This window comes from Lampetra planeri, chromosome 10 (genome assembly GCF_965212315.1).
Source record: "Lampetra planeri chromosome 10, kcLamPlan1.2.h2, whole genome shotgun sequence".
NCBI classification, from domain to species: domain Eukaryota; kingdom Metazoa; phylum Chordata; class Hyperoartia; order Petromyzontiformes; family Petromyzontidae; genus Lampetra; species Lampetra planeri.
Genome location: NC_136116.1, coordinates 9311815 through 9326081, shown reverse-complemented (window position 1 = coordinate 9326081; position 14267 = coordinate 9311815). Strand labels below are relative to the sequence as shown.

Below are 14267 nucleotides of genomic sequence, written 5' to 3'. Positions count from 1 at the left end.
ACTCTCAACAAAGCGCTACTTTCTGGGCAAACAACTGTCGTTGGTTACCAAGTATTTCCAGGACACCACTAACTTCGCAGGCATCAGTATCATCACCATTCCCCATCTCAAGCCCTGCACGAAACTCATCAAAATGGATCGTCAAGTCTTCCAATGAAGAAGACCCCCCCCCCCACCCCCATCAAAGGTGTGCAATGTAGATCGCGTGCCCTCGTGGCTGCTCACCGATGAGCACGGCCACCAGGAGCCCCGTTGCACGCTGCTCCTTGACGCACTCGATGCGCGGCTTTTCCCCGGGCGCCGTCGCCTTGCTCATGACGGTGAGCGCGTTGACGTGCGTGACAGAGCGCACCGTGGCAGCCGTGAGCCAGGGCACGCCGAACAGCGCGCTCGCGCCGCCCATGAGCACGATGAGCAGCAGGTCGAGGTGGAAGCCCGAGCCCTTGACGAGATGACGCTCACTCTTGCTCACGATCAGCCTGCGGTGTCCAAAGAGGGTGGGGGGGGCGGTGGGTGGAGGTACGAGCGACGATCATTCACGATCACCATTTGGCCAGTGAGTGGCATGCCACTTGTTACAGATGTTTGTGGCTTGAGCCCAGCGCCCACGCTGGTTCATACTGCGGGGGGTATTGACCAGAACTAGGCGCCGTCCGCCACACAGTCGACGCTGCGGATCCCGTGATGTTATTCAAAAATAAGTTTGGTCACATATGCTGGTCAAGTTCCAAATAAATTTGGCAAAATTTTATTTGGTAAAACCACACTGAAAAAATACGCCCCCTGCTGGCAAACTGAAAGTTTCTATGAAACGTTAGCCTTGAGCGATAATAATAGCCAGAATAGCAAGCTTACATTGTGGTGGAATGTAGTGGAATGTAATGGCATTATCGAGGTGTTTCGTGACACCGTTGTCTGGACAGGAAGTCGCGTGTGGGGGGAGTGTGGGGACTGCCCCTTCTGCCGCAAGTGCAGCGGTGTGGGTGTTCCTCCTCCCCCTGCCTGTCACATGGAGGGAAAACCTCTGTCAGTGTGAAAAGTTAACTAAAATGAGTGAGAATTTTTGGCTTCTGTGCTGCCGAAGTGGAACGAGTTCACCAAGTACAACTCGGGAGCCGGGATGATACTACTCGGGTAATAACATCATTATTTACTTTATTTTTTTTAATGTACAATTTATAACACAGTTCTTGGATGTGCAACCACTGAAGGCATTTTACAGATGTATAGGATAGGTGGGGTGGTGACGCAGTGGAATCTTATAGATGATATTGAATACCCTATATTTAACGCAAGCCAATATACAATGCCTATAATGCATGGCAGCAGAGTTATTGTTTTCTGACAGTATTATTGAATAAAAAAAACTGGTGATAAATAAATTGCTTCCCATTTGTTATCGATTTATTTTTGACCTATAAATAAAATTGGGGCTGCAGCAACAGTCGATGCGTTGTGGATTAATGTTCTCGGCACAATCAGAATATTATTATTAATTAGAGTTGAAGCTAAGGTCACTGGAGCAAAAAAGAGCATTGCAAGTTTCAAGGTTAAAATAAACAGTGTTAAAAATGTTTTTTTTTTAATCTTAAGAGTTGGCAATTATCCCAGCACTGAGGTTTAGGATTACCGGTGACAGCAGGAATTAGGATCAGCATTGCAGCTGAGAGAGTAAGGAGGCGATCGTGCTAAATGTCAGTGATGCAACCACACCACGCCATTGCTTCCTTCATTCCATACCAGTGTGTTGGAGATCCAAGCCACAACATTTACGTGACAACCCTTACTAGTTGGCTGTGTCGGGTGGTGGCGGGTTTAACGACACATTTATATATTTACACGATCTAACCCAAAAAAACTCTTATGGATGATATTGGTCGCGAAAGCCTATGTGTTCATTCTTTGTCTTTGTCACCAACATACGCATGCCATTCCAGTGCCTGTCTCGGTAAGCTGCCCACACCTCCATCCTGCACACGTGTCCCATTTATAACAACCTCTTCCCGAATGCATCTACAATGCTTTTTTGCAGCATCCTTTCATGAACTTACAAGTTGCTTGCCCTATTCTTTTACAAAATTCTGGGCATCCTCTGCACCTTGATTCAGTCCAGGAAGTCTAGCTGTTTTGTGAAACTAAAGTTTCAGGATAGAGTACACACACAGCTTGGTTGGATTCCCGTCATCATTTTTATTTGTTTATTTTTGGGCGGACTCACGTGGTGATCTGTGTCTCCATGAAGATGAGGATGAAAACGAGCGCCGCTGGCACCACGCACGCGAACATCATCCACACGGGAAAGGTCGATTGCATGCCCAGCGGATTCACGAGCCACCTGCGCTGGTCGGGCGACGTCACCGAGAACCCATCTGGAACCGCGAGCTTCTGCGCGCGCAAACGGTAAAAACGGGGTGGTGGCCATCGGCATCAGATTTGGGGTGGTGTCGGTATTGGTGTCAATGTAATAATATTTTTTTTTCTATAGTGCCATCATAACATGGCAAGCCATTTATAAGGACATACTTGTAATGTTGAACTGCTACCAGACCAAACACTACAGGAAATACGATCTGACAGTGGCAGCAGCCCTATGTTCCAAAGGCTTCCAGACCGGCCTGTTTATTTAGCTCATATTAAATACTTTGGGTCATTTGAAGAACGTGACTGTTGCTAGAAAACGATTTCTGCTGTTCTGACACAAATTAACTACGTTTCTCAAAATCGTTTCAAATTATGCTGCTCACGTCCATCGAGCATGCAGCCAAGACAATAGTGACTGGACTAACGGGGCATTTGACAAGGGTCCACAACTCCAGAGGAGGCCATGAAAAAACAAAGCATTCAATGTTTTACGAGTAGAAATAGGAGTGTTTTACGCTTAGTGTGACGTGGTGCAGCTACCACTCCAAGGGCAGGCTTTTAACCATGCTGACAATCGGATGACTGCCATGCTTGAGTATCGTCTTGTGGTCAGAACACCCATTGGTTCGAGATGCGTTCCTGCAGCCAATTAAGTGTGACTGGGCTGTAATTAGCTTAACTTGCACGTATAAGTGAAGTGGATGATCACTCGCAGATAAGTGGAATTTCCAATTTGTTCACAATGTGGGACTTGCACGTGTGGAGGAGGAATGACTCATCTCCCCAGCAGGGTGATGAATTTCTTGCTCACAATTGCGTTGGTTTTTCATGCTTTTCAAATGTCTGAAACCTTGTGCAAATAGGTAGGCAGCCAGGTGGAACGATGGTTTAGGGGGGAGCTGCTCTCCCATTGGCTATGGATGACCAGGGGCTGTGTATAAAAGGCGAGCTCAGAGCATAACGGAGAGGCTTGGAGACACCAGCTGCCTGGAGTGGAAGGGAGCCGCACTCCCAGAGGCAGCCATGGACACAAATTTCTCATGTTTCCATGAGGACCTAGTTTACACGATAAACCTGCTTAAAGCAAAAAAATGGACAATCCAAAAACATCTATACATGGTAAAGTTGTGACTGGGAAAGTTGTGCATCAAACGTGGTACAACCAACACAACAAGGCTTGTGGAATGCATCACGTAAAATATTGGGTGCAAAACGGCACCCTGAGGCGCGCGCAAAGTCGACTTTACAGCCCGCTGCCAAGTTTGACGCTGTGAGTAAAGGCCTACACTACACCGTAGTTTGATGGTGCATTGAAATAATGGGAACTTTATGGATCGGTGGCCATCTGTACCAGAGTCGAGGCCACGGTGCGGTCAAGGACAACGGGAGTGAGGTAGGGCCAAGTCCAGGGAGCAGAAGGCTACCTCTCCTACCTGTCGAAACAATCTTAAGTGCCAAGCATTGTGGGGAGGAGGGCGGCTGAACCTGCGTGTAGGTGCCGGGGATGGCGTAGTTGACCAGCACCATGATGAGGATCGCGATGGGTACTCCAAAGTCCCCGATCACCCGCCGCACCTGCAGCACCGGTGCAGAACTTTTGTCACTGTCGGTTATCGTCTTCGTAAGCTCTCCCAGGCATGGGTGAGCACAAGTGTGGCACGTATGTGCGGAAGTGTCAATGTGCATGTTTGTGTGTAAGTTATCTGTTTTTGTATGTTTTCAGATTGGTGTGGTAGGAATTGTTTTGACTTGCATCCCACTGGGATTTTTTGCACACAGCGTTGAAATATGGTGGTTTTTTTCTGGAAGACTTTGCTGTTTTTTCCAGGATTTTTTTGGCTGCGTGTAGTCGCTTTAAGATGTTTCTTATTCATGTTTTTGTTGCGGTTGCACCCGAGTCGAGAGCCGCATGGCTCACAGGGTTATACCTAATAAATGAAATGGTTTCAAGTTTATTTTAACTTAACAGATTAGGGCGATTTCATTACCTGGGTTGCCAACGTGACAGAAGCAAACAAAGTAAAACATCTTTCTCAAAACAACAAAAGCCGTCTCGCACGAGGAATTTAATATTGCATGTGTGGGTTCGTAATACGTTCATTTGCTGCGCGTTAATGCGCACGTTTCTTGCTCCCGTACCTTTCCGGCAAGGAAGCGGCTGTTCTTGAGTTTGCGTAGGAAAAAGGCGATGAAGAATGTGCCGGACATTAGCACCAAAGACAGCAACGCAGTGTTGGGCTGGCTTGGCATCTTGGTGGGCGCATCGGTGCCGTTCCTTGCCGCCATCGCCGAACCATTGACCATGCTCACATTGCCCCACACTCCACTATCGGCTCCTATGGGGTAAGTCTTCAGCAGGGGATGCTCTTTGAACACCTGTTTCAGGGGGGTGTGGGAAGCGGACGCAAAACGGATGAGGAGAATGCACAATGTAGGACAAATAATTCCTTCCCCTAAAATGTCTTCTGGACAGGATGAAGCTCCTCGCTGTTTCTGTTCCGCCCCTAATCCCTGGAATAACCGAGGGTGACGACGTTTTAAGGTAAGACTTGCCATCCTTGTTCCACTCTAAAATGACATTTTGGACCTCGGATTTCTTTTCACGTATGTGCAGACTAAATAAATTTTCGATTTAAAGCTTTCGTGACTGCAGGGATTCATCTTCTTGGTTCTTTCGGTAAAGTCACGTAGAAGGGAAGTAATAAAATAATAAAAATAAAACATAATAAAATAATTCTCACGACGTTTCGGCCACAACGCAAGCAGCCGTCCTCAGGTGAAGAAATTTTGTATGGTGCATCCTTCAAGTCTTGAATTTTGTCCTGTTTATACCATGTTGATGCTCACATTTTGCCATTTGGAACTTGACCATGTACAGTTTTTTTGGCTTGTTTACAGTAGCTAGTGTCGCTTATGTAAAGAAGTCATTTAAAAAAAATTGAGCCTTCATTGCCCAAAGAGTTTTACGGGTGTCCAAAATAAAAACTAATGACGGGTACGAGCAGGCCACCCAGCAGTCGATTGGGAAGAGCTGAAAGTTATTAACCAGACCATGAAAGGTCTTCCCCTCCTGCCTGACCAGTAGCTATACACATGACTGCACCTGATTAGCACGGTTGGCTGGGTACGGTGCAAAAAAAGTGCTGCAAACATGCAGTGAACAGCTGATTTTTAAGGCACATGACTTTCTGTACTGAGCATATGGATCAATTCAATCTTTATTTATGCATTATTACACGACTTGTTGTTCCAGGCATGACCTCCAAATTATAGCCACAGATGTCTCCCAGTTAAGTCTTTTCTCCCCCCCGCCCCCCTTCACAAGCCCACACCTGCCCAGTACAGTGACAGTTGATCAAAGTTGCCGCCATTTCTATCTCCATATTTTGTCGGCACGATGTTGCGGTGGGAGCAGCTGCCAACGTCCCTGCACACTGACCTTGAAGAGCTTGTAGAATGTCTCGTAGATGAAGATGATGGAGATGAGGATGGAGAAGATCTCCTGCGTGAAGCGTGAGATGTAGCGGACGAGGAAGCTGCCCTCAAAGGCGACCGTGAGCAGCACGATAATGATGAGCCAGAAGCCGATCCACAGCCGCCCTGTCAGGTACTCCACATCCTGGGACCAGCAGAACTATGTGCAGAGAACAGGGAGGGGATTAAGGATTTTAATTTTTGTTCATCAGGATAAGTTTTACCACATCAAAAGCAAAATCGGTCATATTAACCAAAACCTTGCATGTGTCCAGGCCATGCCCTGCAAACCATATTTTAACGAACGGAACAAGTAAACGATAGTTTACAAGGCAACGAATTACCACGATGCCCACCGTTGGGATGGGGATCAAAGGTGAGAGGTGGCAAGCAGAACCTGTGCATTTGTCTCCAATTTCCCCTTATGTTCCCAACACCAAGTAAATGCCAGGACCGGGTGGAGGGAGGAGATGGCAACGACACTGCCACCTCCCCGGGGAGTATACGTACGGAGAAAAAGGCCTCTTCGAAGACGAGGAGGGGTCCCGAGAAGCCCACAATGAGCAGCGGCTGGGCACTGAGCAGGGCGAAGAAGATGCTCTGGATGGAGGTGGAGATGATGAGCTCCGACACGCCGATGAGCCCTTGTGTCTTCTCGCCTGTGTTGGGACGAGGAAAATGGTGTACCGATTGCATTAAGACTCCACCAGAGGGTGAGGGGCCAGGCAGCTGGCACTACGGGAGGTCTGGTAGTTTTGTAACTGCTACAAGAAGGTAATTTTGAAGGGTGAAGAATGTGAAACACTTTTCTTGAAATTTGGCTTGAGATGGGGACGGGTCAAGATGAGCGTGGGAAATGAGCGGGTGAGAATTTATCACTTTGGTTTGCTAAGGTTTATTGGGGGGGGGGGGTGGGGAAATTGTTAAACTGCCTTTTTAAATAAAGTATGCCAAAAGGCACCCATGTGGCCACACCTCGTACACATGCACACATGCATTCATACACAGGCTCTTGGTTGAGGCTACATTCGAATGGAGGCAAACTCATTTATCTGCTTTTCAAAAATGTGTACACCAAGGTGGAACCAACGCAGGTGGTGTGAACATTTTCATAAAAATGCTCCCACCACAATACCCTTGTGTAATGCGTTTTAGCCCAGACAACTCTATAGACTTTACGGTGTACATGGGGGTAGTAGGATTTGTATTGTTCATTTGAGTTCTCCCAGCACTGATGTAGATTAACACCATACAATGTGAATGATGAGCAATATAGGACAAATTTCGATTTAAAGCTTTCGTGACTGCAGGGATTCATCTTCTTGGTTCTTTCGGAAAAGTCACGTAGAAGGGAAATAATAAAATAATAAAAATAAAACATAATAAAATAAAATTCTCAAAAATATAGGACAAGTTTAAATATCAATTGTTGGTATTAAGGACAAATGCCATTAATGGAGTGTCTCTGGATACTATAAAATACCCACAATAGACATTCCCAAGATGCACACAGAGTAGAAAGACAGACCCACTGTGTCGCCTTAACAGACTCGGGCAAGTGCTGTTCAAGAGCATCTACTGAAGACCAGCATAGCACACTAGAGAGTGGGTGGCTACCACCAGGCCTGGCTGCCTTTGTCTCATGAGTGATATTTACAGACAGAAACCCAGCTACCCATTTGGGGTTGAGTGGTCCTCGCTATAAACCACAGTTACACAAACAACCATCATTTGCCACTCAGTGCTGGTGATGTCACCAAGGTGCTTGTGCCAAACTGTGTACTGTGAAGTGTGAAAAGGCTTGCTGGCAGAGAACAACCAAGAGCCCTGCCAGGCCTGTTAGTATCACACGCCTTCACCAGGTCAATGCACCTGTCCCTTTACAAAGTGCTTGCCACAAATGAACCACCATAATTTGCTAACCATGCCAAGGAGCAGAAACCACAACTTGAATTTGTCGCAGCAGCTTTTGGCTAGCCACCAAACAAACTGAGGGAATTGCACACAATCGGATGTGCTTCTGCAGCCATCTGGAATGCTCGTCCTTCCGTTATTAAAAAGCCACTGGCGCTATGCACTTAAAAATCCAAATTAAATGGTAATTTCTTTAAAACTGTGCCGTTTAGTTTGTTTTACCACCACACCTTAAATAAGCAAGGTTGGCTACTTATGCAAAGGTGGTTCTGCATATGTAGAGACATTGCAGGAACAGTGCAGGTTCAGGAACAGTGCATGGTCAGGAGGGGTAATTACTGAGGGGGAACCATCTGGGAAGTTTAGGAACAGGCTAGAGAGTTTGAGAAAGGGGGCATTGGCTGGGGGCAGAGTGGCGGCCGGGCCAGCAACAAAAAGAAGCAAGAGCCAAGGTCCGGGGCTGCTATGGGACCAGGGTTAACTGTCGTTGCCACTTGTGTGTCATCCCTGACCAAGTTATCTACCTGAAGGGCCCTAAATAATCAATAAAGACACCTCTACCGTTCATGTTGTCCAAGAGTCATTACACATACAGCAGCAATGCAGGTCCCATTGATATTCACTACACCTCTGCTGTAGCAGTGGGACAAAGAATAAGGCATCTTGTGGAAGATGCCTCAGGGCCTGAAACCTCACTGGAGGAGTTCCACAAATGTTTCCTCAGCATGCAAGGAAAAAAATATTGATTAATCCTTGCCAGGATCTTATTTGGCACACTGAGAGAGGAGCCGCCCAGGTAGTAATTACAATCAGTACAGTCCCTATTAAATAGGGAGACCACCTGTCAAATCCTGCAGAACCCATCTGGTGATGTCACAGGGCAGTTCACACACAGATGCCACCCTACCTGATAAGTTAACTTGGGAGATCTCTGCCAGGCACACATGCACAAAAATACACAGAACCAACCACATGCCCACACACAGATGTACAAAGACAGATTTCCCCAAATAACAAGTCGGACTGCTGGGGAAAGTGCTCTTAGGAAGTGCCCTTTAAGGATGGCACTGCATACGAGGGTGGGTGACCAGCAACAAGCCCAGCCACTTTGTCCTTCCAGTGGTGATGTTTACACTTCTGCTCAACACTACACATCCACTACTCAACTGCTGTGTAACCCCCCCCCGACCACACACACACACTTAACACCCTCTCATTCTTACATACCCAGCAGTCCACCAAAGGTGATGGCAGGGGAGAGGGCAGCAAAATAGATGAAGATGACGGCCGCAAGGCACTGTGGGTCCACGGCGTCCTTGATGTCGCTTGGGTAGAAGGGGTAGCGACGCCGCGCGTCACGAACCACCCCGCCAAACGGCCGCCCCGTCCGCTGCAAGGGGTCCTCCACATCCCGGTGAGGATGGTGCCCGCCACCGCCGCCACCACCCTCCACCCCGCTCCGATCAGTCAAATTGCTCTGCACTGCCATCACTGACCAAGCACGCGGACAGTCATGCCTGCCTCAGAAGCATAGCACGCAGCGCCATGAATGCATCATCAGCCGTGATCAATCTATTGCTGGATGAAGGATTCTGACCAAGCCACCACGGTCCGAGGTTGTAAAAATCTATCTGGCACAAACACTCACACCAGCCTATTTCACTGCTATATTTACACATGCTTCACACATCTCACACGCACCTCGCAAGATCCACACGTTCGACACGTTTCGTGCATGTCCCACACGTTACACAAGTCAACGGTGCATTCCGCACGTCTTAGGAGTGTCCCGCATGTATCTCCTACATGTACCATGCACATCCCACACACATACAGCCCCCCCCACCCACAAGCGCACCCCTGGTGCTCTGGACAGGCGCTTCTTCCCGCGGGTGGCGCCGCCCATCCTCCTCGCGCCGCTTCTGCAGCATGTCGCGCTGGAAGGCGGCGACGGAGCGCAGCAAACCCTCGTCTGTGAGCTCCGACGGGGGCAGCACGATGCTGCAGTCCAGGAACTCTGTGATGGCGGTCAGCAGGTCCTGCCGCTCATCCGCCAGATACGCTGCTTCATGGAAATCCTACCCAGGGGTGGGGGGTGGAGGCAAGGGGTCGCGAGTCAGAATCGTGGGGTCGGAGGTAAGTTTGGCCAGAAGGAAAGATAGATGGATAGGGTCTCATTACCATTAATTTAAAAGCTCCCGCTGATGAGATGGATTTCCAAGGGCATTGAAGTGATTCGTAAATGCCTTGACAGTGTACCAAAAATAGCCATTAGAAGACTGGAAATTTGTGAGATGAGCACCGGAGGTTGAATGGAGAAAATCAGTTGGGCAGTCATAAGGAGAAACAGAGTGGGGTACATAAGTGGAAAAATAACAAGTAATAAGAAGGTGTTGATTCATAAAATTATGCGAGGCCATCGATGGCCATGGAAAAGAAAGCTGCTAAAATGAAGTTTAAGTTAAGCCAGTATGGAGGGAACTTGCGTCAAGAAACTGCCCATAGGCAGAGAACTCGTGTAACAATCACAAACCGGTTTCTACACATGGATTAACAACGCACTATCCACTACTCTTGCCACTTAACGGGGTGCCGCGAACCGACAGCTCGCACGGGGCTGGGTGGGCATGCCGGGCAGGGCACCTTGTCGGACATGAGCGTGGAGATGGAGCGCCCGATCTCATGGTAGTCCACGCTGGCCTGCTGGGGGCCCAGCAGCACGAACAGGAAGCGCACTGGCACGGGCACCTCTAGCACGGACTCGAGCACCACGCCCTCGCTCAGCCGCACAAAGGCCATCGCCGGCTGCTGCAGGAAGTCGACGCAGCCTGCGAACACAAGCGGCAGACACACACACAATGCTACCGGCGCATTGACGCCAGTTGATTTTGGAGAAGCCTGGGCAGGTATACGAAAGGGCTAAACTGGGCCACTGGGGCGGCCAGGCATTTTGTGTCATAAGCCAGTTCTGGAATTGAGATTTAAGTTGGGCCCAGTGTGTAGTAGCCAAACTCCAGGACTGGCCTCTCTGGTCAAATGCCTGTTAGCACAGTGGCCGAGTCACACCTTGGCAGAACGTACAGGTGAGTGGAAGATGTAGGCGAGTGGCAAGTGTCGGTCAATGGGAAGGGCAGGTGAGTGGAGCGTGTTGAGCACAGAGCGTGGTTGAGCAGACTGCTTTGATGCCCACCCACAAGGACGATGGTGGCCTCCGCGCCATGTGGGATCTTCTCCAGAAGCTTGAGGTCTGGCCGAGACTTATTCCTGGATAGGGGGTCGCTTCCCGTTGACGCACTGTCCTTCTGCTGTCCGAAAAAATGGACATAATAAAAATAAGAGATGTTAAGACAGAGGCGTTCAATGTTAGCCTATGGTCTTGCCAGTCAATGTGTAGTGAGTCCAACTGAATCGCAGACGTTGTCTTGGGAGAAACACTATTTATTCAGTAACTCAACATAACACAACACAACCTACACTTGGGTGTTGAATGCTCATCTAGCCACGCTACGGCAGAACTAGACATGGTTCGCTATCCCGGCCCAGACCACAAGCTGGGTCCCGGACCGCGTGGCTAGAGGCTCTTTTACACGACGTGGATCTTCATCACCAGCAACACGAAGAACCTCGAGCCCCGCACGGTGCCCCTGTTATATCGTCCTGGGCTGGGCTGGCTCCGCCCCTCGCCCCGCCCACCTTCTAGATCTCTCCAGCTCTTTCCCAAAGGCTCCCGAGAGCTCCTCTATACCACGTGACCGCCCAGCGGCCCCCGTCCACCGGTGGCCCCCCTCCAATATCATCCGGTCACATGTCGGCAGGTCAACCAGCGTATCATGCCCCAACGTAACCCTGGCTGGATGACACTCCCTCTCGCTCCCTCACCGGGAGCCCGCACCGCACACTGTACGTGGTGCCTCCGCGCTGACCAGCGCTCACCCAAGCCCTGCGAGGGCTGGTGCTACGCCCAGTGAGCGGGCTACACATAATGGTAACACACTATCCGCCGTGGCTTCGTAAGCCCAACACCACATAGTCACAATCAGAGTCACTACAAATGTAACGAAGTTGCTGCAAACACACATCACAAAAAAAAAGATTTCAGTGTTAGCATTTAATGAGTCAAGCATTGATGCATGCAGCCTTAATTTAAATGTCATGGATGTACACTGCCATCTTAATCAACGTTCATATTTTAGCTTATAGGACAATCGATTATTAAATCATGTTTATTAATGTCCTCTATACCATAGTGATGAGCTATATCATAGACTTTTCATCTTGCTTTAAGGCTTAGATGAAAGAGCCATCCGATTTATTGATGCATTAGAACAGGCGACTGTGACCTTATCAATTAAAACATGACTGTACACATAAAACAACTCTGAGTCAATGCCACCACTTCACTTTAGTGTCTGACTCAGAGGGGGCTCCAGGTATCTCATAGATTTAGCACAACGAACAGAACACTCACCTTGAACGATAACATTACATGAGAGCAAAGTACATTCACTTGCGACTGTCCCAGCAATGCAAGCAAGTGGTGAGATGCTGCATTCATAGCACAGCTTGGTAAAACTGGGACATCAAGCCTATGCCTGCTGAGCGCTTACGCACACCCAGGAACGTGTGTGTGCACCTTAAACGAGTACCTGGTGCGGTGTTTAACAACATCAGCAATGGGGAGACAAATGCGGCCGAGTATAATGCTGGGCCACCTTCCCCTACGAGTGCCATGCTAGCCTTTATAAGTGCTTGCTAACAGCCCTTGCCCCAACAGCCTCCGTAGGCTACGTGGTGGTGGGGGGTGGGGTGGGGAATCTTTGTCTTTGTGCGAGGCACCCACCTCTTGCAGATCACTCATCTCGATGGCGCCGTCCCCCACGAGGGGCTGGGTGACGGACGGCTCGCCCCCCGCGTGGTTCTGTCCCCCGTGGGCGCTGGTGGCCGAGGTGCCCGACAGCAGCGAGCTGAGGCTCGCCGCCGAGAGGTTGCGGTGCAGGAAGGAGGAGGTCGTCTCCTTCGCGTCATTTGGATGCCTATGGAGAGCGCACGCGCGCGCGCTCCCAGAGCTAGCCGCTATTTCTATTCATTTTGCACGCGTCCTGAAATGAAGCCCGCGATTTTGATGTGCGTTTCCCGAGTTTTGATGTGCGTTTCCCAAGAGGGGAATGGCTTAGCGAGTGAATTAATAAGATAAAGTCATGTTTAATCTTACGTCAATCCATTGATCTGATCGATGGAGGCCTCCCCGCTCCGCATTGGTTGTGAGAGTTGTTTGACCATCCTTTACCACACCGGTCAGTGCGAGTTGGTGGAAAGAGGTTGGTGCCCAGGACCGGTTTAGATATCCCTCCTCTACAACATTCACCGTGGCTGGGAATCAAACTCGGGGCACTGCTTTGCATGTTGCAGTGCGCCAACCATTGCACCATTGCGCCCCAAAACTATGCTCAAGTTACTCAATATCACTTCAGCTACTTAAAACAATCCAGGGCCAGATCTTCTAAAATAAACAATATTGCTCAACAGAGTGTTCAGTAGAGGGGCAGCTGTTAGTGATGTCGGGAATGTTGCTGAAACGATCTGAAGTTAAATTTCGATTTAAAGCTTTTGTGACTGCAGGGATTCATCTTCTTGGTTCTTTCGGTAAAGTCACGTAGAATGGAAATAATAAAATAATACAAATAAAACATAATAAAATAATTCTCACGACGTTTCGGCCGCAATGCAAGCAGCCGTCCTCAGGTGGAGAACAGGTCTGTCGAGAAGACAGAGTCTGAAACTCGGGGCACTGCTTTTCAAATGACTGTCTTCTCGACAGACCTGTTCTCCACCTGAGGACGGCTGCTTGTGTTGTGGCCGAAACGTCGTGAGAATTATTTTATTATGTTTTATTTTTATTATTTGATTATTTCCATTCTACGTGACTTTACCGAAAGAACCAAGAAGATGATCTGAAGTTATTTCAACGTTCTGACCGGAACATCTGTGAATAAGAGCTTCATAGCTCATCGGACTCCTCCGGTATAAATAAATATTCTTAATATGAATATGACAAAACAGTAATGATTATGACCACACACGGGCGATGACACCGATAAAAACGAAGCCCTTGTATTTGTTACCCCACCTGTGTCCTCCGCCTTTGTGCAAGCGAGCGAGCGGTTGTGCACTTTGCTTAGCGATGTGCACCTGTGTCTGAGCAGCAGGGCGCGGAGAACGCTCGCTCGCTCCTGCTCCGTGATCTGGTCCGAGATGATCATCTGCTCGACCACCTGGTGCGTGATGCCAGCGAGGCTCTTCTGCTCCAGGTCCAGCAGCACCGTCCCTACGCGGCCGAGAATGCGAGACGTACGGGAGCAGGATGTTACAGCGATATGGCGATACAAACAGACGAATGCCACGTACTGTGCTTGGACCATTCTTGGGTTTGGTTTTATTTTTATTTCCATTTGTGCTACAGGCGTGGTGCCGAGACAGGAAACGCATTTCATTTGGTGCACCACCTTGCATCAGAAACT

General features: G+C 48.9%; 1 protein-coding gene across 11 annotated transcripts in view; it reads right to left on the bottom strand.

Annotated features, from left to right (window-relative positions):
* LOC144720985 (band 3 anion transport protein-like) overlaps positions 1-14267 on the bottom strand; it is a 68439-nt gene that overhangs the window by 6285 nt on the left and 47887 nt on the right. For 10 of the 11 annotated variants that reach the window (XM_078598225.1, XM_078598227.1, XM_078598228.1 and 7 more), the window contains 12 exons: positions 13939-14074; positions 12590-12782; positions 10940-11054; positions 10393-10577; positions 9608-9827; positions 8977-9240; positions 6346-6494; positions 5801-5995; positions 4501-4737; positions 3847-3936; positions 2219-2385; positions 226-479 (listed from right to left, as the gene is read on the bottom strand). In XM_078598225.1, the coding sequence (XP_078454351.1) occupies positions 226-479; positions 2219-2385; positions 3847-3936; positions 4501-4737; positions 5801-5995; positions 6346-6494; positions 8977-9240; positions 9608-9827; positions 10393-10577; positions 10940-11054; positions 12590-12782; positions 13939-14074 (2205 nt within the window). The remainder of the gene's footprint in view (positions 1-225; positions 480-2218; positions 2386-3846; positions 3937-4500; positions 4738-5800; positions 5996-6345; positions 6495-8976; positions 9241-9607; positions 9828-10392; positions 10578-10939; positions 11055-12589; positions 12783-13938; positions 14075-14267) is intronic. The other variant, XM_078598232.1, reaches the window with a different exon arrangement.